At 47.2% G+C, this 23,835-nt stretch overlaps 1 protein-coding gene across 1 annotated transcript in view; it reads right to left on the reverse strand.

The window, feature by feature from the left end:
* The window catches only part of MYO18B (myosin XVIIIB), a 1,710,199-nt gene that overhangs the window by 1,527,664 nt on the left and 158,700 nt on the right, over positions 1-23,835 (reverse strand). The window contains exons 8-9 of the mRNA XM_078665559.1: positions 23,431-23,607; positions 1,604-1,802 (exon numbers count right to left, since the gene is read on the reverse strand). Coding sequence (XP_078521685.1) covers positions 1,604-1,802; positions 23,431-23,607 — 376 coding nt within the window. The remainder of the gene's footprint in view (positions 1-1,603; positions 1,803-23,430; positions 23,608-23,835) is intronic.

Raw genomic sequence — 23,835 nt, forward strand, 5'->3', positions numbered from 1 at the left:
GCCACTGCCTGTTCATGTACTGGGTCATGAACAACTACTATGTTGCCACTGGGATTTGCATCCTTGACCTTTCCTGTGCTTAGTGAGCAGCCCTGAGTTCGTAGCCTCCTTTCTTCCTGATACGCTGAAGTTTTGCCTGTCCACCCGGTGCTGGATATTTCTTGATATTTCTGAGTTAAAGATCACTGGATTTATCACATGCACCCGCCTAAACACATCTGATGGCTTCCACTGTTCCTACGGGACCTGAAATCAATGTCACATATATTTCCAGTCCTAAGAGTTCCAGAATTTAATAGGGCATTCAGATGGCTATAACTCAGCAGTACTGCCCCCCACCCAACTAGCACTTATCCTGCTTTGTTCAGAGTCTCTGAAGTGCTTTGTTTCCAGCAGAGCCTCTGTTGACTCCTCCAATGTAAGCCTCTGACCTAGCGGCCCTCTGTCAAGAAATCGTTATCTCACAGTGAAGTTTGCCCCTTGCTAAGGGTCGAATGACCGTCATTAATTTTCCCTGCCCATGTCCACTGCGCTAGGCATGGCGCATGTACTGGGCAGGGAAAAGGTATAATGGCACACATGAGCAGCAAGAAAAGCCTCTGAATGTTGGGGGGGAAATTGCTCAATTTGTAAAAAAATAAGTGCCAGAGCTCTCGTTATGGGGCCACTGCATCTTGCACCACCCATTGCCCCTGCAAGCGCTGCCAATGATAGTAACAACACAACTACTAACCACCATACTCCTACAAGTGTGATCATTTAGACTATTTCAGGCCCCCACAGCTGTAAGAATGGCTTAGGCGACAGGTAAAAGTCATTCTTAATGTATATTGCTTTAATAATTAACTGTTGTTGTGGTCATCTCTAAAGTAACCAGACAACACTACCTAGTGGCAGACTGTCACAAACACCGGTGTAGACAATTAAGTGCTGGTGCCGAGCACCGGAAACCACCAGCTCAAATTAAGCACCGGTTGGGGGTAATTATTTTTTTATTTTGAAAACACAAACTTTTGCTTTTTAATTTAGTTTGCTAGGCAAAAACTATGAACATGGCACCTACTCGACAAAGCTGGAGGTCTGGCAATGGAACACCGGAAGTAGTACCTTCCTTCACATCATAGAGGTCCTAACTAGGTAGGTGAGTATCTCTACATAGGGCAGACGGCCATCGTTCAGGGTCAGGGAGGTCATGACCTCCATCCCTCAGGGGAATGGTCAACAGGTCTAAATGGTTCCCAGTTTTGTTCATGAATCAAACAAGTATTTGCTGCAAATGTATTGGCACCAGCGCTGAAAGGTGAGATTTCATGTCATCACCGTGTTTTATTTGAGTATAATTTTGGTGGTTAGATTTAAACATGCCTGAAGGTGTCATATTAACATTGTCTTCAGGACATAGGACTAAACAATATATTACAAATATGTATAGCAATTGCCCACTAAAAGCATTACTTCTCCTTATACCAGGATGAAAATACATCCTCTGCAAGAGAGCCGAGTCCCAGACGAGCTGATAAATAAGGCAAACCTCTGTGCAGAGTGACATTCAGATTTGAATAAAGGCAGACAATGCGCGCTTCGCCGCTCTTCTGTTCTGCACCTGTGACTCTGGCGTCCACGCTGCCAGCCGTGCCCACCAGGTATTCCAGGGCATTCTGGCAGCACGTTGTTTTCCCAGCGCCGCTTCTCCCCAGGGCGACGATGGTCTGATCTTGTCTCTGCATGAGCATGTTCCAGTAGGCCCTCTGTGCCACAGCGCAGATGTGAGGTGGCATGCTGTCTTTCTTCCCTTTAAACACCTACAGAGAGGTCCATGGAGTTAATGTCACTTTGATAGAACTGTGCAACAGCCTGAAAGAAAGGTATTCACAAGGCGTACCGAACAACAGAGTCCTTTCTACATGCACAGGGTAGCTAGTGTAATCTTGAACAATGGGTCTTTCTCCTCTGCTCATAACGAACAAAGGGCCATATTATCAAGAAAGGGCGCTACATTATCGACGCTTTTATTGGCAGGAAACTGCCACTAAAGCGGCGATAATGGGCTTGATAATATGCCCTTGTGAATTCCCATACCAGAACACCAGAACCTGGGCTTCTATTGGAATTCACAAGGGCATATTATCAAGCTTTAGAGGCAGTTTCCTGACGATAAACGCGGCGATAATGTAGCGCCCTTTCTTGGTAATATGACCCAAAGTTATACAGCTTTTTCAGGTTTACATACGCTATTCAAAACATCTAATGCTAGGCATGCATAATTTACTTCTGATTCACAACGTGTGAAACACGTACAAATTCATGCAATTCACGTGTTTATATAATATGTACTTGCATCAGTGAGTATCCCAAGACACGTAAGCAGAGTGACCACGAAAATCTCATACAAACAAGGTGAAGATATATAAAGTTTATGGTTTCAACAAAGTTCAGCCATAGGTGCAGCAGTACATATGTAAAATTCACAGAGTGGGATGGAAATGTAGGACATAAAGAGTGAATATTAAAAAGAAAAAAAGAAAAATACACTATAGGAACATTTCAATTTCACTGATCTCTTTGCCTTAGGTATGCTCATTGTGAGCTATGCATAGACTATGCACATCTAAGCCCCCATTACAAGTCTGGCCTAGTGGTATCTCAAGGGCAGATACCGCTTGGTCAGACTATAAATTTCCCACTGTCTCTAGGCCCAGAATCATTGGGACAACAGACTCCGGACCTGATCATTCCAGGCCTAAAGACAGCGGGTCCTTACTTGCCAGTGGAGCTGCTGGGGGTGCAGGAAGCCACTGCTCCTGACCTACTGTCCACCAGCGAAAACGTGCTGGTCCTCAAACAGTCTGTCCATGGATACACAAAATATCAGGAAGAGTTCTTCCTAAGCCTGGGTGGGCTTACGCGAAACTCCACAAAGTGCAAAAAAACCTCTGCCGCCGAGCCTTGCAAGCAGCGGAGTGCATTAGATAAATGCAGTTTGCAGTGATTTTCAGTGCCAGGTGCTAGTCCGCACTGTACAATCATTGCGAGTGGCACCATGCACAGTGCACAGTGCAAGTGGGCGCTGCTTCCTTCTGATGCTTGAGTAGATTTTTACGTGACCACTCGCAATGAGAAATCTGACCGCCCGCTTTGGGAAATCACACCGGGAGGTTGATTATCCACGCTCGATCTCGCCAACTTTAACTTGACGATCGTGAACAAGAAAAAATCTTGGCAGGAGGTGGATTTTCTTCACTCGCACTCGCCAAATTGACGTTGACAAACGTGAGCGAGAAAAAAAACTGGAGCAGAGGTTTTTGGAACTCCGCAAGGGAAATTTGCCGCCGAGACTTAGTTCCTCCACTCCCCAGCTATGGTAGGTGAAAGGGGTGGACCATGCAAGGAAGAGAAACAAACATATATAGAAAAGATATTTTGGAATGAACCCGATAGCTTCATAAGTCTCTCTATGTGGCAGATTTCTTTTTGTGTAAAAAAAAATAGAATAATGTTTTAGTATTTCGCCAAACAGTTATAGATTGTGAACAGGTTTCAGCTACACATTGTTATTCAGAATTGTTTTTTTGTAAATTGGAACAATGTGCACTGTCAGAAATTGGCATAGTAATTTGAGAATGGGGTATCCCTTTCAACATAACATACATACTCTGCGTAGGTCCCAACACAGTCCTAAGTGAAAGCCTGCACAGCAACTGTTAGCAATTATAAGAGCAGCAAGCAATTCTCCAGAAATCCCTGTGCCAAGTTCAGGCAGTTTCAAAAACACTAAAGTTACAAACAAAATGCAAATACATTCCCCAAACCAATTTATAAACATTTGGAAAGTTTAAAAAAAGCTAGTAGAAACAAAAATGGTAAAGATGGATAATGGTGCCCACAGATATGGATTTCATATGTGTTATGGTAAAAGTGCCAAGAAAACAAAAATTGCCAATTGAAAGTCAGGGTTCGCAGTAGACCAGGACCTATGGTAGGTTCAAGTGAGTCTAGCAGGTCACATTGCTCAAACCTTTTATCAAAGAACTTTGTTTTTGGTTCCCGGAATTCTATAGCAGGGCAATGCCATTTCACCACGAACATTACTTTGCCACTTTGTCCTAGTCCCAAGTTACACCCCTGGACTTGCTCAAGTGGGGAAAGGCTGGATGCTGCAGCTGGGCAGGACTCCACTAATCCAACAGTCTTACTATGAGGCACCAGTGAAGTCTTTTCTTTTCAGGTAAAAGATTTGAAAGGGATGAACTTGGGAGTCATGACTGCTGAAGGCACACACTAATTGAGTTAACCATGGCACATTGACCTTGTCCTCTAGATGTCAAATAATCACTAGACCTAAAAGTTTCTCAGAGGTTGGGAAAGTCACTCCTGAGCTCTATAGATCCACAGGGCAGAGTTTTAAGCACCAAGGGCATCATTTATGTATTTTTGCAGTAGGGAAGCGAAGCTGGCTTTCCTGCTGCACTGCCCTATGGCAAAAGAAAAGGGCAGGAATGCGCCGTATCTATGCGCCGGCACACAATGGGCTGCCGTGCCCCAACGCAGGCACCTTTGCACCATGGTGCAAGGGTGCCTGCGTTGGGGGGGGGGGAGATTGTTTGTGTGCAGGAAGGGAAATCTTCCTGCACAAAAACAATCACAAGAGGTTTTTCCTTTTTCCATGTGTGCTGCAGCATGCAAGGAAAAAAACGAGGAAAAATAAAGATATTTCTCTTCGTTGTGCCTCCTTGGGAAGGCGTACGTTTTTGTCGCTGTCTCAGATTTACAATTTCTCATAAATCTGGGGCAGTGTCAAAATGCCATGGATGTTGCTGGGAACGTCCCCAGCAACACCATTTGTACACCCCTTTAATGCAGAAAATTGCGTTAGAGAGGACAATATTTATGAGGCAGCATTAAGCCAAAAAATTGGCTTAGTGCTGCCTTGTAAATATGGAGCCGGCCCCTGCGCCATGGAACGTCACAAAAAGTGACTTTCTGGCAGTGCCCCCAGATCTCTCATGAGGCCCACTTCCAAGTGGTGAGCTGAGTTGCCCTCAGAGCAGAACTGCTGTTTGTGCCCCTGTAGTAGCAACAGGATTCCTACTGATTGGCCCTTGTAGAGTATGTTCACTCCCTAGGTGCCATCAATTTCCTTCTGATTTCTGATCCCAACAATTACATAGGACCTTGCGTGTTCTTCTTGAAGCTCCTACAGGTCAGGGTTGTAAGGTGCCGGTGCCTGGAGAATTTCCTACACCCAGTCTTTTCCACAAATACCTCCTGCGCGGAGTAATGTCAGAAGCAGGGCCGAATTTTTTTTATTTTTTTTATTTTTTTATTAAACCTTTTTTATTAACATAGTGCATCACATAGTCATGACAGTAACAGCATCAATTATCCTGTACAGTATCGATCATGGTACATTCAGCGGACAACCATCATCTACAACGGGCAAGGGACAACATAGATGAATTCCAACAATGTTCCGGAGTCAGAAGCCACTGTGCCTGTAACCCTCCCCCCGCCATCTTAACTGTGCAAATAGCAAAGGGGGGGACCCCCCCCCACCCTCGTAGTCAGGCATCCCCCCGACAAGGAAAAACAGGAGTTCGTAATGTCATCAGTCCGCAGTCTCCCTGTCGTCGCCCAGTGAGACAACCCCGGCGCCCGGTGTATCAATATGTTATGTGTGTGCCCAGTGGATAGGGAGCCGCTTCGCGCCCCAGGGAGCCAACCATGGGAGGAATATGGGAGGTGGAGCCCTGCTGGTCAAGGGCCAATCTATCGGGCGGTATGCATTGCGGTGAGTGCAGTGTAATGTGCATTTTTACGTTCATGGGCCAGGTATCGGCTCGTCTTCACCAGAGGAGTCGCTGCCGGCAGCTTGGGACAGCCAGTAAACCTGCAAGGGGGACCAAAAGTCACTGGGTCTACAGCGGGCAGGCATCAGGTCCGCATAAACGCCATGTTGGTCCTGGCAGTACCTGAGGTCGTCTAGCCACTCCTTAAACTTAGGTGCCCTCCCTCTTCCCCATCTGCATGCAATCCTCCGTTTAGCAAGAAGGAGCGCGAGATCGACAAACTTGCGATCCGATTTGGGAACGTGTTTGGTATAACCCAGCAACATCACCACTGGCTCAAGGTCAAGAGGGCCATCGATCATCACCTGCAACGCAGCATGAACCTGCTCCCAGTATTCCCGAATTACTCCACATTCCCAGGCCAGATGGAGGAAACCTGCGCCCTCTGCACGGCACCGCGCACATCTGTCGTCATCCGACAGTCGAAATCGCAGTTTCCGAACTGGGGTATAGTAATACCGTTGCACAGATTTATAGTGGATAATTTTCAGTCTACAACTAGAGGAGACTCTTGCGGTAACCGAGCAGCAGTATCTCCACTGTTCATCAGTGAGTGCAGCGGGTAGGTCAGCGTCCCAGGCAGTACGTGCCTTGGACGGAACAGGGGGCCGTTGCTCTCGAATGGCCGAATATAGCTTCGACACCAAATGTCTGCCGTCCGAAACAAGCATGACGTGCAGCGGCAGGACCGTGCCCGGTTCCTCCGGGTAGCCAGGAATAATCTCCTTCATACCCTGACGGAGCCTGATGTAATAAAAGACCTCCATTGGCGTCGGGGGAGTAGCACAAAAGAACTGCTCCTTAGTGCGGAACTGCTTCTCATGAAATAAGTCCCCCCAGGTATGAAGTTGGATGCGGTTGCACATGGAATGAAATCCATTTTCCGTCAGGAGCGATAACTGCGGATGATATGAAAGGGGCAGCGCCGGTGAGTAGAGCATGGGGGCTTCCAGTAATCTAGTCACCCTTCGCCAAGCGTCCATGGTACAAGTTACAGTGGTGGCAGGCGTCTCAACGTCCCCGATCAGGCCCAGCAGCATGCCCTTAAGCGGCAGCGGGTGAACTATCCAGTCCTCAGCTGCCACCTGAGGCATAAAGGGGGTGGGGTTAATCCAATAATAAGCATGCTGAGCCTGCGCACTGAGGTAATATACCTCCAAGTCAGGCACGTCGAATCCACCCCTGTCATACGGTTGTGTCAATACTTTCCAGCTGAGGCGCGGCTGTTTCCCGCCCCAAAATAGGCGAAGCAGTTCAGACCGAAGCCTTTTGAAGAAGTAGGCTCCCGGGTAATAGGGTATATTTTGAAAGAGGTATAGGAAGCGTGGGAGGATGACCATTTTTATCAGGGAGGCTCTTCCCGCCATCGACAGTGGGAGGGCCAACCAGCGAGACACAGTATCGGCTAATTTGGAGATGGCCACCCCGTAGTTCAGTCGGACCGTGTCCTCCTTAGCGAGTGACACAACAATTCCCAGGTATTTCAAATCCGTATTACACCACTCCAGCGGGTAATCAAGCGGGAAAGGGGCCACCGAAGGCGTGAGGGGGAAGAACTGCGACTTCTTCCAATTGATGTGTACGCCGGAGACGCCACCAAATAACACGAATTCTCTCAATAGGGGGTTGAGGTGTTCTTGCGGGCGCCGCACATACAAGGTAACGTCATCCGCATAGAGGGATATGCCTATCTGTCTCTGGTTGCAATTAAAGGCTCTGTCCTTATGCAACTGCCGGATCTTGCAAGCCAGGGGTTCGATAGCTAGGGCAAAGAGCAGGGGCGACAATGGGCAGCCCTGTCGAGTCCCTCTCGTGATTGGCATCTGCGTCGACAACACTCCGTTGATGATGACCCTAGCAACTGGAGAGGTGTAAAGCAATGACACCCAGGCAATGAAGATCCGGGGGAAGCCCATCCTGCCTAATATGGCCAGGAGATAGCCCCATTCCACCGAGTCAAACGCCTTGGTGGCGTCCAGAAATACAGCAGCGACCGGCAGGTCCGGCGAGATGGTAGGTATGAGGGAGAACAGGGTGCGGAGGTTATGGGATGTAGCTCTACCCGGGACAAATCCAGATTGATCCGGCAGCACCAGGGTAGTCATAAGTAGGGATAATCTAGTCGCGAGCACTTTCGCTAGAATCTTTGCGTCGCAATTTAGCAGCGATAAGGGCCTATAGGCATCGGTATCCTTCGGGTCTTTCCCCGGCTTAAGCAGCGAAGTGATTGCCACCTCCCTCATAGAGCCCGGTAGTATCCCCTCCTCCAGCGACTCCTCAAACACCTCCTTCAGCACTGGTGCCATTATGTCTATGTAACATTTATAAAATTCGGCTGGTAGGCCGTCCAGTCCCGCGGCTTTACCGTTACTTAAGGACATGATCGCTTCTCGGATTTCATCAATCTCGAAAGGACACCCCAGGAAAGCCCTATCACCATCACTCAGCCAACACAGTGCAATGTCATCGAGGAACCCACTGAGGTCAACCTCTCCAGTCTGCTGCGTGGTATACAGCTGTTTATAATGCTGCAGGAAGGTGTCCTGTATCCCCCTGGTGTCCTGACAAGTTCTGCCTTCGCCATCAGTGATTTCCAGTATGTGCGTGGCAAATCGCTGGTGTCTAGTGAGCGCTGCTAAGACTTTTCCCGGCCTATCTCCTTCGCAATAGCGTCGAGCCGTCCAGTACTTACCACGGAATTTGGCTTCCCTGGCTGCCTCCTCCTCAAATTCGGATAACTTGGCTCTGAATGCTATCGCTAGGTCAGGGCAAGGGTTTCCAACCATCTCCGCCTCTAACGCTTTAAGTTCCGATTCAATACCCGTCAACGTGCGCACTATGTCCCTCAACACGCCACAGCTTTTAGAGATTGTGACTCCGCGCACTGTGACCTTAAAAGCCTCCCAAATCGTCTCAACCCTAGCAACAGACCCCTTGTTCCTAGGGAAGAAGGCCTCGATTTCCTCTCCGAGTTCTTGTTTGAATACCGGGTCAAGGAGGGCCGAGGGGAATAGCCGCCACGGTGGGCGTATTCTCGCATAACCAGGCAATTCCAGGACGGTCAGCACAGGGCAGTGATCCGAATATGTTCGAGGTAGGTGCCGCACCTTGGCGACGCCACCAGCCAGACCACGTGAGATGAAGCAGTAATCAATCCTGGCCCACGAGCGTGCATGCGTGGTGAAGTGGGTGCCCTCCCTAGCCCCCGGATGTAAGTGCCTCCAGCTGTCCAACAATCCCGCTTCCGCCAGTATGCCCCGCAACGCCTCCCCGGCTTTCGTATTGTACTGTCCGCTACCGTCTGACCTGTCCGCCCCCGGGTACAAGGAGAGATTAAAGTCCCCCCCCCAGATTACATGTGTGGCCTCGACCTCAAGTGCATGTCCCCATAGTGACAAGAAGAACCCAGGCGTGTCAATGTTGGGTGCGTAACAGTTTATGAGCATAACAACATCAGTGCCCAGTCTCCCCCAGAGGATCACGTATCTCCCCTCACTATCCGTTCGAACACCCAGTTTTTGGAACGCTAGTCGTTTATTGATCAGAATGGCAGTGCCCCTGGAATAGGTGGAATAGGAGAAGAACTCCCGCACGGTCGCCCATCTGTCTGCAAAGCGGGGGATGCAACGTGGATTAAGGTGAGTCTCCTGGAGTAGAGCTATTTGCACCTGGTGTCTATCTAAGTATCCCAGCACATTCCTACATTTCCGTGGATTATTAAGGCCTCTGACATTCCAGGATATTACAGACACAGTATTCAAAGTATGATCACCCGTGCTCATCATCACATCCCTGTACCCAATGAGTGCAAAGAGTCCCAGCACCCTGTGGTGCCGCATCCTGTACCAAAAACCACAGCGCACAGTATCGTCGGGTGTCCTGGTCAGACACACTGCCACAACCCGCACGTCCAGTCCCAACACACATGCCATGACTACCATCCGCACAGTCATTCATTCTCCCAACATTCCCCCCCCCCAACAAGTGAACATTCCTCCTCACTCCGTTCACAGTAACAGAAACCCCACTCCCCAAGCCCTCCCCCAACCCACTGAAGCAACCCAAACTTGCCAGTATTACGATCCCTCCCCCCCCTCCCAAACCCCGTACTCAATAACCATAGAAAAACCATGTGGGGAATCCCCTCCTGGGGGCATCAGAGGCACACGTCTACTCACCCCAACACTCCCCTCCCCTCCCGCATATACCATATGGGGAAGACAGAGAAGAAGGGGTGGTGCCTGGCCTAAAGTAGTCCTGTAGATGTAAGCCTCAACGAAAAACCATCAGTATCGGACCCACAGCCCTCCAATTGTAGAAAACAACAATAACTTCATTGACCCCGTCCCATTCCCAACTGCCACCCGCACAGTCACTTGTGTCTTTATCAGTGCGTGCGATCCAGGCGCTAGTCAAGCAAAGGAGTAGTGCGCACCAGCTGGGCCAGTAGTCTGCTGGGGGTCCATGGCGCAGTAAGGTAGGTACCAAAAGCAAACGATGAAGGAGCATGCCTCCTCGGAGCAACCAGGGCGGGAACACCAATGTCACCGCCAGCAGCTCCCAGCCCCTACTCCAGCAGTGCGACAGGGTGCGAGTGGCAGAAACTTCATGAGGGCGCCGTTATGAGTCATTCATCTTGTGCAGCAGGATTCCCTCCCGCTTCATCCTCACCCTCGTTACGTCTGTCTCTCCTTTCAGTGCGAAGCCGTTTAACATAATCCTCAGCGTGCTGCGGGTTCGTGAAGAAGTGCTGTTTGCCCTGATGGGTCACCCGGAGCCGGGCCGGGTACAGAAGGGCGTAGTCGATCTGCATATCCCTCAATTTCTTTTTCACTTCCAGGAACTTTTTCCGTTGGTCCTGTACCATGGGCGTGAAGTCCGGGTAGAGTGAAAACTGTACACCATCACAGGACAAATTCCGATGCGTGCGGGCAGCTCGAAGGGCAACGTCCCTGTCACGGTAGTTAAGTAACCGGGCGATGATAGGCCGCGGTGGTGTTCCCGGCTTGGGGACCGGGCCCAGGGAGCGGTGCGCTCTCTCAACTATGAATTGGCTCGAGAAGGCCTCCTTGCCCACAGCCGTTTGCAGTATGCGTTCAACATAGTCCTCCATGCGTCCAGTGTTGGTGGACTCCGGAACCCCCGTGACGCGGATGTTATTGCGTCTACTTCTCGCCTCCAATTCCTCATTCTTCGCCGCTATCACTCTGAGGATGTTGTCCATGCGGGTAAGGCGTGTGTCGTGCGTCGCGGCAGTGTCTTCGGCCGTGGAAATGCATCGCTCCGCCTCAGAGAGCCGTTCCTCATGCACCTCCACTTTTTGTACCACGCCGTCCATCCTGGAAGATAGCCGATCCACCTTGTCCACAACCGTGGCGAAGCCCTGGCGCATCTCCTCTATGATCAGGCGCAATTCAGGTGTTATGACCGCAGGAGGGGTCCCGGCGCTTGGCTGTCCCGTGGAGCTCCCTGCGCCACGTGTTGGTTTCTTCGAAGCTGCAGGTTCGAAGGACAGTTTGGGTTGCTTGGCATCGTTCTTGCCCATGGTGACCAAACTGTTGGCACCCAGTGGTTGGAATGAGTGGTTGGCCCGCCAGGTCCCACAAGCAGAGCCCACGCGCAGGTCGTTCCAAATATAGTACCCCAGAGGCAACCGTGGCAGCGGCTTGTCAATGGAGTATATGCAGCCCCCACCAGACCTGGGAGCCGGCTCAGCCCCCAGCACAGCAGCCCCCGACAGCAGTAGGAGCGCCTCGGGCAGAAAAGAGCAGTGGAAGGCGAGTTCAGAGTGCCTACGCCCCAGCCGTAGCTGCCGGCGGGACCCCGCACTTAGTGGCTCGAAATCGCCGGCGGCACCCGCTGCCGCCTTGCGTGAGCGCAGTGATAGTCCCTACTGGGCCCGGAGGGAGTCCTCAATGATGAAGGTTTGCGCCCTCGGGGGTGTCCGCCGCAGCCTCCGCCGGGATCAGGGGTGCAGCCAACCGCCGTGTGTAGGTGCAGCGATATTCCCTACTGGGTCCGGGTGAAGTCCTCCAGGCGGAGGGTTGCGCCCTCGGGGATGGCCGCTGCGGCCTCCGCCGGGTTCAGGGTGCAGACACCCGTCCGTCCGCCGCCGCTGCAGGGGAGGTGGCGCGGTGATCAGCCCTACCCCCCAGTGCAGCGTTCTCAGGGGGGGGGGGGCGAGACTCACCTCCGCCAGTCCACGGCACTCGTCCAGCAGGCTCCCTGCAGGTCCGGCCGGGTTACGCGATGTCAAGGCCTAGCCGCCTCGTGTGAAGCCACGGCCTCAAGTGGCCCAGCTCCCGGTTCCGGCCAGCGGTCCTCCGCAGCAGCGCACCTCGGGGCACTTTCAAGGCGCCATAACTCAGGCTCTGGGCTTCGGATCTCCTCCAGATTTGGACCGGCGCCGCAGATCGGGTGTAGCCAGCAGCGGTGCAATCTTCAGGCATCCATCTGCAGGGGAAGCGGATGAAAGCAGGATAATGCTGGCCAGGCAGCCAGAGCCTCACAGAGGTGCGGCCATTAGCTAGTGCGCCCTCTAGCGCCCCCCAAGCAGGGCCGAATTTGTAAAAGAAATTAAAAAGTAAGTGCCAGGCCCTCCTCAGGAGACCAGTGCAGCTTTCACCATCCATTCGCCCTCCCAGCACAAACATTGCAGGTACTAACACAATGGTTAACCATCATACTTCTACAAGTGTAAGAATGAAACTATTCCAGGCCACCCAAAGTTTTAAGAAAGCCCTGGATCAGGTATTATTATTTTTTAATGTAATTTGAATAAATAAGTACTTTTGTTGTGCTCTTCTAAAAATTAGACAAACAGCACCACTATGCACCAAGTGCGAGTGTTGCGAAATAGGTGCTGGTACCAAGCACCGGCAAACACTGGCTCAAATTCGGCACTGGTCAGGAGGCATACATTACCACTTATGGAATGGTGGTCGTCGTGGCACGGTACTCCAAACCCACTTTTGTGCAGACCATTTCAGAGAAGAAAAGGCTGGTGGTGTTCACAGAGTCTCAGAGCTTTCCATGAGAACAAACTACCTGAGAGTGCTCTGACATTTCCAAGCAGACCTTGAACTCTCATATTAGTTGGAGATGACTGTGGTCATTTTGGATAATTGGGTATAAGTTTCATTTTTTGATTTCAGAGAAGTATACTGAAAATCAAGTCATTATGAGAACTGAACTTTGAACTATTTTGAATATTTGACTTGGAGCTTTGCCACCTTACGATCTGTCAGATTTAAAGACGGGGGGCTTATTTCCAAGCCTCTTGTGCCGCTGGTGCATCACTTTTTATTTGGGAAAAAATGACACACAGGTGGCGCAAGGGGTTTGTGGTTTGATTCTGTGATGGAACAAGAAGATTTTCTAAGTCAAGATAATGGTTATACATGATTTGTGTACATGATTATGTGTGAAGAACTAGAGCAAGTGATATAAGAACTGACAACAGAAACCACATAACTACTAATTCCTTTTAACTCCTTTTCCAGGAGCACAAGAAGCAATCAGAAAGTAAGCTTATCTTCATAACACGGCACATACTAATGATGCTTGAGGTAGTTATCATACCAATAGGTGAGAAGTCATGGTAAACGTACGCAAAGGTACTCTTCTCTTGTTATGCCTCAGTTTCAGGAATAGAAAGTTTCATATCGCACAGTTGGTGACGCCAAGATATAGTTAAGATATATCCGTGTTACTGTTACACAGAGATGCAGAACTTTCATAGCAGGTTAGTAAGATATCTTCTACTGCTGTTAGATGATCACTACGACCTGCAAACATCAGTGTCCATCAGAAGTGACAAGTCAGAGTGGTGGTGTCCAGTGTCTATTTTCTCACTTATCATTCTCTTTGCCCGTTTCTATTACAGGCTCTAATATTTTCTTTGAATGTGGTCAGGGGGTGAGGCAGTGAGAGATGATTGAGTGAATTGCTCCAGTTAGAGCAAGATTACAAAGTTGCAGCCTGATTCATCATTCTCCCGTTTTGCGAGCCCCTAATAGCGATTCATAAGGAATCGCTATTAAGGACTTGCAAAACGGGATTCATGTAGAAATTGCATAAAGAAATGCGATTCCTACACATTCCTTATTTGCGATTAGCAAATTGCTAATCGCAAATAAGGAATAACTCCCCATTCATTCCTATGGGCCTAAAGGCTCATAGGAATGAATGGGGAGTTATTCCTTATTTGCGAATAGCAATTTGCTAATCGCAAATAAGATAGCGATTTCAAGGGTGCCAGGGGTGTCCAAAGGACACCCTGTAGCACCCCTGAAATGTAATCTACATTGGTGTTGCGCACACACATGTCCAAAGGACATGTGTGTGTGTAACATGCAACTTAGAAAAATGCATTTAAATGCATTTTTCTAAGTTTTCGCTATTTACCACGAGGTTTGACCTCGCGGTAAATAGCGGCCCAAAATTGCGATTTCGGTATTTTAAAATGGTTCATGAATTGCATTTAAGGAATCTTAAATAGAGATTCCTTAAATGCAATTCCTCGCCAATATGCGAATTCTTTAATAGCGAATTTTGCATTTGGGATGATGAATCCCAAATGCAAAAATTGCACTCGCAAAGGGCCAGATTCTCAGAATCTGGCCCTTTGCGAGCGCAATTAAGCTTGATGAATCAGGCTGTTAGTGCTTTTGGACACCTTATCTTGCAGCAATCCATTTACCAACTTACAGCAAACCCTCCCAGAGTCCCTCTTACATGGTGTCCCTATGGAAAAGAGTGGAATTCATTTTCAAAATTACCCCAATTGAAATAATATAGCCCCCCCTTTCCCTTTACTAAAACCAGTTTTACATCTTGCTGGGAGCCCATGCAGAAATCTGAGGAGTCTCTAGAATGTATTTGTTTCACATCCTGATAGGCCATTTGGAATCTACATTTGTGCTAGCTATCTGTGCTACCATATTTTACTGTTTCCAGCCTGATCACTCATCCCTGCTAAGTTGACATCACTTCAGCCTTTTTGCTACCAGAGACAAATACATTTTCCTCCTGGAGGCTATCATTAACACCCCTTGTGGTAATTTGACTAAAGTCTTTGTAGTGGGGATACCAGGAAAACTGGTTTTAACCAAGGTGGCTCTCAGGCAGCACATACTACACTAAAACGTTATTTTTCTATTAGGTATACTTTCAGCATAGCCTTCTCCTTTAATGACAAGTGAAAAGAAACTTTGAATTACTTATCTAACATTTTCCTAGGCTGTCTTTGGGAAATCAGTTTTTATTCACAATGTAGCCTTTTCATGGAAATGAAGTTTCTCTTATAGAGTGATACAGAGCTTTGGGTAACAGTTCACTGTGAGAAAGATACATTTTATTGATACTTAGGGGCATATTTATGAGAGGGTTGCATCACATTTGCACCATACAATATGGTACATGCGTGATACAAACCTCTTTTTGAAGCCCCTTTGCATGGCTTTGAGTGGCTCCAAAGGTCTGGAGTAATGCAACACAGCACAATCTCTGTGTTGCATTGTTCTGCACTGGGAAGGCATTCCATGGGCATTGTGTTGGTGTTCTCACACAAATCCCATGGTTTACGATACATTCACAGATTCACAAGAGCATGTGAACCTAGGAATGTGCCAAAAAGATACGCCTCCTCAGAAAAGGCATAATGAGGAGAAATATATTTATTTCTCCTTGTTACTTCCTCTTTCTTTGTGTGCTGCACTCTGCAGGGTTGTTTTTTTGCAGGAAGGTGTCCCTTCTTGCACAACAACAATCCTGCATGCAACACAGGCACCCTTGCATGATGGTGCAAGGGTGCCTGCATTGGCACTAGGCAGCCCATTGTGCACCAGCGCAGGGGGAAAAGTCAGAAACGTGCCATGCGTTTTAAATATGGTGGATTTCTGCCCTTTCCCAGTGACGCAGTTCAGCAAAGTGAATTGCTTTGCGGCGCTGCACCGATCCACATTTTCATAAATTTGCCCCCTAGTGTGTCCCACTTTTAAACATTAGGCCACCTGCCTGTGGGCTTACATGGCACACTTACGAAGTCATTTAGCAAAAGTATTACAGTAGGTTTCCAACATGGAAAAATACTTTTCCTTGCTTATCTTATATTCACAGAAGTAGTTTCAAGCTGCTAGAGCACCAAAGTGGTACAACTTACTTGTGTTTATTATTATTATTATTATTATTATTATTATTATTATTATTATTATTATTATTATGTATGATAACAATAATAACCGACTAATAAAATGTGAAACCCTAATGGGATTACCTCTATGCACTTGACTGATAGATTCATTAATTTACAAACCTCGTGTTCACCAAGATAGGTAGGGTTTCTAGGTATGATTTGCATGTTATGTTCTGTGGTGGCTGACACACTCCAGCGTGACCCATAGAACTCTCGGGGGCAAATGGTGAACTTTGACTGCAGTCTTGCACCCCAACCATTCACTACATACAATGAACCATGCATGAAGGTTGGACCACAATAACAATCTAAATACTTCTGAGGCGCAGAACACTTTCAACTCACAACTGCAATGCATCAAGGAAGTGTCAGCAGGCCAGTTCTAAATGATTTCCGCTGAATGAAGATGCTTATCTATGTGTCTTTGCCCATCAACTGAACTGCTGTTAACATAATACTCGGTGATTCAGGCTACCTCTTGGAAATGATATCCGTTGTCTAACAATGTCAATTTAGACATTTTGTTCCACAGGAATTTTTATTTTTTTCTGGACATTTTTTAGGCCGGTGGCTAAAAACCACACAATAATAGCTTGTTTTTATAAAGCACTTTTCTGCCATTTGCAAATACAGTAACTCATTTATGTTACTATAACTCTATTTAATGATACTCAATATAGAAACACTGAAAGAACCGAAGGTAGAGTCGGCCTCGCTGGGATTTAAAGAGCACAGCATGTTTCAGCAGAAGTAATCCAACTCGCTGAGCTATCCTCTCTTTACAACTGTATCCTGAAACACAACTGCAACTGATCAAAAGGCGTTTCGATTTGGATTAAAATACAATTTAAAAAAAGTATTTTACTCATGAAATATAGTGGAATTGAAAAAAATTAACTTTCTGCATATCCACACAGTAATAGAGGTTGTGATGGAAGATCAAACGGTCTGCTTAAAGGAATCTCAAGTTTTACCGTCCGCTGATGTTTTTAATTTTATGTTAATTACAGATATATGAACCACTGCAAATTTGAATTTCATAAAAATTGTGAACAATGTGTTGCCTTAAAAAAAATAAGAAGTTTGTGGCCCAATGTATTTAAGTCCCATAGCAGCAGAGGCAAGATTCTGTCAAAAAGACGCAAATGCAGATACCTATGCCTGTGATGGAAAGCAGACCTCCTGCTTTTTCATTTACTGAATAAAATGTTTTTATTTTTGTTATCTCATTTCCGACCTGAATTTAAAGATGAAAATTGTTTTTCTCTGTGGACAACTGGAGACCAAGCTGGAGTCCCCAGGACCACTGTCTGTCCCCCCCCCCCCCCCCGAATGATGTCTGCCCGTCAGATGGAATTTGTCCCTCAGGAACAGTTAATACTGAATACCAATCCGTTTGGGAGTCAGTATAATGAACGGATTGTGACTGCAGTTACAAATCACTGATGCGTGGCAATGCGATTCACATGGAGGAGGGCAGCGCCCCTTTCAAACTCACTCCACCTTCCAAATCGCAGTGAGCCACAAGCATAATTTTCGTATCTGAAACATTTCCGTATTGTAAAGTACATTGCAGCCCCAAAGGCTAGAATTCTTCAATTCTTCAAATCATAGTGTGGGGACCGCAAACCTGTTCTACACATTCCATTCGCGGCTTATTTCGATCACATTTCCATTTAACGGAGTTAAAAAAGATATGCAAGTTATTTTAATTCATCCGAACTTTGGTCATATGGTGCCACCCAGTGGATTCATTGAAAATTAAAAAAAGGTTGAAAACAGCAGTTTTTTGGGTTGTCTTAGAAAATCTCGCATTTAACTAATATCTGATTAAAACATCATAATCATAGCTTTAGTTTAAACAAAAATCCATTTTGGAAGTCCTTTCACAGTTTGTTACATACATCTCCAACGAGTATGAGGACAGAGGGTATGGTGTAACGGCCAGAGCTGCTGACTTTGGAACTGGAGAACCAGGTTCGAGTCTCGGCCTCGGCTCAACATTCTGGCATTCTGGACAAATCACTTAGGGGCAGAGTTACAAGCTCCTTGCGACTCTCTTGCGCCGCCGTTGCAACACCTTTGTGATGCAGCGGTGGCGTAAAAAATGCAGCTAATTTAGAGCGTGACGCATCTGGGGAGACGCGTCACGTTGTAAAGCCCTGCGTCACATTATACCTGCGTCAGGTATAATGTATGCAGGGTGGGCGTTCCCACGCAAAAAGCCATGTAGAACTGACACTGTGAAATATACAAGGTTTCACTGTGCCATCTATGCCTTCACTGCGTTAAAATCCCTACGGCTGCTCAGACTAGGCGTAATGAATAACGCAGAGCTTTTTGAATGGGACTCACTTATCTGTTGTGGCACCTTGCTGGAGTTGCGTTTATTTCATGAGCAACTCCAGCAAGGCATCACTGTTGTGCCAACAGAGGCGTCAGAATTTCAGACGCAATCCTTGCGCCATGGAGCACTATATTGTAAATACAGCGCATCAATAGTGGCGCAAGGATATTCGGCACTGATGCAAAAAAACTGACGCATCTATGCAGATGCGTCAGTTCCTTGTCAATCTGCCCCTCAGTCTCCCCGTGTCTATCAAATCGATTGTGTGTGTCCTTGTATAATGTTAACTGGTGCTCGTGTAAAGTGCTCCAATACCTACGGGTCCAGTTCGCGCTACATAAAACTGAAGAAAAAAAAAGCACGAGGAGCACAGAGGAGAGGCTATCAAATAAAGCCTGTTTGGGAGGTAATGCACACCTTCCCTCGGTCTTCTTCAATCTCTGCAGCTTTTTTTTAAGAGAAACCCTCTAAACTAGGGATGGTCATTATAGACGGGACCAATGATTGACTTGCTACTTTCTATCTGATCCCCTTAGAACCAGTCTTCAGTAGCAGTAACTTGCTATTCTGCTCTTGATGGAGCAAGGAAATCATGCAGCATTTCATTTATTTTGGGTGTAGACAGTTCTGATGGAGTTCACATTTCTACAGTCAGCTTGAGCTTCATAAATCAAATGTTTACCCTAGTAAAATGATTTTCAGGAGTTTTCTTAGTCTGAGATTGTTAAATCTGGCTTTTGGGACAGATTTACATTGTAACTCAGGAGCTCATTATGATGCTGTGACATTCGACACCGCCGATCTAGCGATGGCAATCGCCACAACATCGTAACGGGTGAAACCCCCGCCATATTACAATGGCAGGGGATTTTGCGGTGGACGAGATGTTCTTTGGGGACCCTATACGGGCCTCGGGGGTGGGGGGTACCTATGGTACCACCCTCCATTTGCATGCACAATGTAGCAGGCACCACGTGGTGCTTGCCACTTTGTGCATGCAAATGCACAACATGCCATTTTGGCATTGCGGCCAGTGCTGCTGTACACAGCTCCCGCCGCAATGTCAAATATGTAGGATGTGACCTATAGGAGGGTGGTCGCATCGTAATCAGGACTGTGGGACCACCGCATATCTGGCGGCCGTTCCCGTTCCCACTGAGCTGGAGGGCGGACTAAAGTCCGCCTGCCATCCTAATCAGCCCCTCAGTTTGGTCCCTGAACTCTGAAGTATTTACCTCAATGGTGTCTGAAGTTTAAATCTTGGCTGGAGCATCTTGCAAGATTTAGGTAACCTCAGCGCACTCAGATGTCTGGAGAATTCCAAACTTTACTCCAGTGAGAAGTGTGCATTGTGCACAGGATCTTGAATTATGTGTTTGCTTCTTTCGGTGTTAAGTGGTTGTGTTATTTAAAGTGAAAACACAACTATGCCACTTGTTTATTTACTTTTTGGCTTAACAGTGCCACTTTTTCTGTACTATTTGAAGTGTAATAACATTATTTTAATGTGTAGGTGGGGTTAGTCAATTGAGGTGTAAACAGAAAATAACGGGGCCCAGATTTGCTAAACCTTTGCGTTGTCTTTGCATCGCGTGTGGCAATACAAGGCAATTTAAATTTAAAAGTTTAAGTAAGATTTACAAATCCACGCAAGCGGTAATTTGCGCTGCCATCTGTGATTTTCTAAAGAAATGTAACACAATGTGGTGCCTTGCTTCATAGTAGTAGTCTTTCCATGGGTATTCCTGTGCATTCACTCATGAAATTTGGTGGATCTCAGATTTACTAAAATTAGTAAACCTAGGATTGCGCCAAAATGGTACACCACCCTGGCATAAAGAAGGGAAATATGTTTGTTTTTCTTCGTTATTCCTTCCTAGGGTTGCTATTGTGCAGGAAGATGCTCTTGCTTTGCACAAAAAAAATCCTGCCTGTCATGCAGGCACCTTTGCACCATGGCTTCAGGAAGCCTCAAGTGCACCAGCGCAGGGAAAGAGCTGAAGAATGTCATATTTTAGTAGATATGGCACTGTTCAGCTCTCTCAAATTCACAAAACACATCGCAGCAACTGTGCTTTCTGCTCTGCGTTGCATGAAGTTTTAGTAAAAAGGCCTCCTAATATTTTGATTTTCAGTTCTGAAAGCAAAACAGAAGGCACATGGGATTTATAAGAGTCACAAATTATGCAGAAGGACTGAAGAGAACAACAGAGAAGACATCAAAGTTAAATATGACTGGATGAACCAGTTAGGAATACTTCCCAAAGCTTCAAAGCTAGCAGCCATATTTTATACTCAATGCAGAAAGTACAGAATAGGGGTTTGCTCATCTAACCCCATTGAACTTAGGCAAAAATTACACACAAACAAATGGTATACCGTAGGGATCAATGCATGTAAACAGATTCGGGCCACAATTAAATAATCCCTGTTTTTTGTGGATAATCGGAATTTGTGTGGTGAACGTTTCACTTATGTATTTAATCTGCCTTCATTTTTATTTTTTCACCACAGATCTAAGAAACATTATTTAATGTATATAGATGCACTGTTGGGCTTAAACATCTTTTGAAAAATGTATTCGGAAAGCTGGAAGCACGCCAAAATCAACGTCCTCCTCGAGAAGCCCAAGGCGGACCCCAAGGACCTCAAGAACTTCCGCCCCATCTCCGTGCTCCCCTTCCCGGCGAAGGTCATTGAGAAAATCACCAACATACAGCTGACCCACCACCTCGAGGACAGCAACATCCTAGACCCGCCGCAATCCGGATTCAGACGGAACCACAGCACCGAGACAGCCCTCAATGCCGCCACAGACGACATCCGACGCCAACTAGACAACGGCGAAACCTCAGCCCTCATCCTCCTGGCCCTGTCAGCCGCCTTCGACACGGTCTGCCACCATACACTAAAAACACGCCTCCAAGAAGCAGGAATTCGGGAGAAAGCCCTGCACTGGACCACTTCCTTCCTCTCCGACAGAACCCAGAGTGTCTGCCTCCCACCCTACCGATCCAAAGCCACCAACCTCATCTGCGGCATACCCCAGGGCTCATCCCTCAGCCCGACGCTGTTCAACATCTACATGGCCCCCCTCGCACAAGTGGCCTGCCAACACGGTCTGAGCATCATCTCCTATGCAGACGACACCCAGCTCATCCTCTCCCTTACCAAGGACCCGCATACCGCCAAAACCAACCTCCACGAGGGTATAAAGGCTGTCGCCGATTGGATGCGGAGCAGCCGCCTAAAGCTGAACTCAGACAAAACGGAAGTCCTCATCCTCGGCCCTACCCCGTCTGCCTGGGACGACTCATGGTGGCCGACAACACTAGGAACAGCACCGACGCCCGCTGACCACGCACGCAACTTGGGATTCATCCTCGACTCCTCCCTCTCCATGTCCAAGCAGGTCAGCGCCGTCTCCTCCTCCTGCTACAACACCCTCCGCATGCTTCGCAGGATCTACAAGTGGATCCCGATCGAAACCAGAAGAACGGTGACCCAAGCCCTCGTCAGCAGCCGACTGGACTACGGCAACGCACTGTACGCACGAATCTCGACCAAACACCTACAGCGACTACAACGCATCCAGAACGCTTCGGCCCGCCTAATCCTCAACCTCCCCCAACGCAGCCACATCACCCCCCACCTCAGAGACCTCCACTGGCTCCCCATCAACAAGAGGATCACCTTCAAGCTCTCACCCACGCACACAAAGCACTCCACAACTCCGGACCAGCCTACCTGAACAGCAGACTCACTTCTACACCCCCGCCTGCCAGCTCTGCTCCGCCAGCCGCGCCCTCGCTGCCGTCCCATGAATCCAGCGCCCCACCTATGGAGGCAGAGCCTTCTCCTCCCTCGCTGCCAAGACCTGGAACACCTTCCCCACCCACCTGCGGCAGACCCAGGACCTGCTCACCTTCAGGAAGCTCCTCAAGACCTGGCTCTTCGAGCAGTAGCAGCAGCCCCTCCCCAGCGCCTTGAGACCCTCATGGGTGAGTGGTGCGCTTTACAAGTTCAGTGATTGATTGATTGATAGTCATGATTGATTAAGCCATATTCCTGATGGAAATGTAGTGTTTCATTGTGGCATGAATGTGTTTACTTGAATTTTACCCTACAGTATACCATTTTTTATTCTTGTACATTTCATACTCAAAGCAATCAATAGTTATGTTTTTTACTTCCTACCTGTAAGGTTTACCTGTTTCCTCACCCCAAAGGGATTAAATGAATAACAAGTCACAACACTTGACAGCTGTCACATTTGAATAATTAATATCATTGCTGTGTGTAAACTGCTACTTTAACACCAAACATGTTGCACACATAGATGCGACTTACAATAAGACCTATAATATCATCCAAGAGCATCGAGATTGACTCACAGATGAATAATGGATTTTGCACTCATACGTTTCAGAATATGATTTGTATCAATTTCTGAATGTTTTCCTGATTCACAGCCCTAGAAACGAGTAATCATAGAAATGAACGCAAAGAGTACATTTCAAGTGTATTCCTGGCCTACCTTCTAGGTCTCTAGGTCGATTGTCAACATGTGACTAATCCGACTGTTGTATTAAATGCAATAAAGATGGGTACAATCAGGGTTATTCTTTGGACATTAAAAGGAAATGTAATGTGAAGTGCAGTCAACTTAAGAGTATTGGCGGTTACTGTAATGCTGGAAAGTATTATACAGAATAAATGATTCATTGGCTTATGTAATGTCATACTGGAATACTGCCTACTTGCATACCAACACTATACATTCTACAAGAAAATCACAATAGTAGCTAATAAGAGGCACTGAGCTCAGCAACAATATGGTGCCCTCATTTAAAGCAATAAAAGTTACTAGAAGCAATAATCATCTGCCAATACTCAATATGGATGGAATAAAACATGCCTGAGGCTCACACTTAGTTGTCATTCAGATAGGTAATAACTTGATTTCCCCAAACAACTAGAAAGCAAAGGGACTAATGGTCACATCTATGAAATGAAATGGGCAATCATCAGAGAGGTAGTACCTTAGCAGAATAGTTTGGTATGGCCGTGCTAGGCTTTATCACCACCAGGTGTGGGCCCGCATAGGTGTGGTTGAGCTGAGACTGGTAGCGATGCTGCAGGGTGTTGATGACACTTGACTCGTTTAGGCTGATGAGCGTGGATAAATCCTCTGCATGGTCGAATTTCGAGGGATTTGTCTGAAACACAAGTACAACAACATGACAAACAGAACATTTTGTACCCAGGAGCATGCCTTGTATGCCCATGTACCTTATGTCCACCTCTAAATATACTGGAGAACAATGTCATTAATTTATGGTTATCACAAAAAAAGAAAAACTTGGTAATCATGATCCCAAAATGGCAAATATTTATCAAAAGACTACTCACAAACTACATTGGAAAATAAGGCTAATAAACATGTG

This window comes from Lissotriton helveticus, chromosome 11 (genome assembly GCF_964261635.1).
Source record: "Lissotriton helveticus chromosome 11, aLisHel1.1, whole genome shotgun sequence".
Lineage (NCBI taxonomy): Eukaryota > Metazoa > Chordata > Amphibia > Caudata > Salamandridae > Lissotriton > Lissotriton helveticus.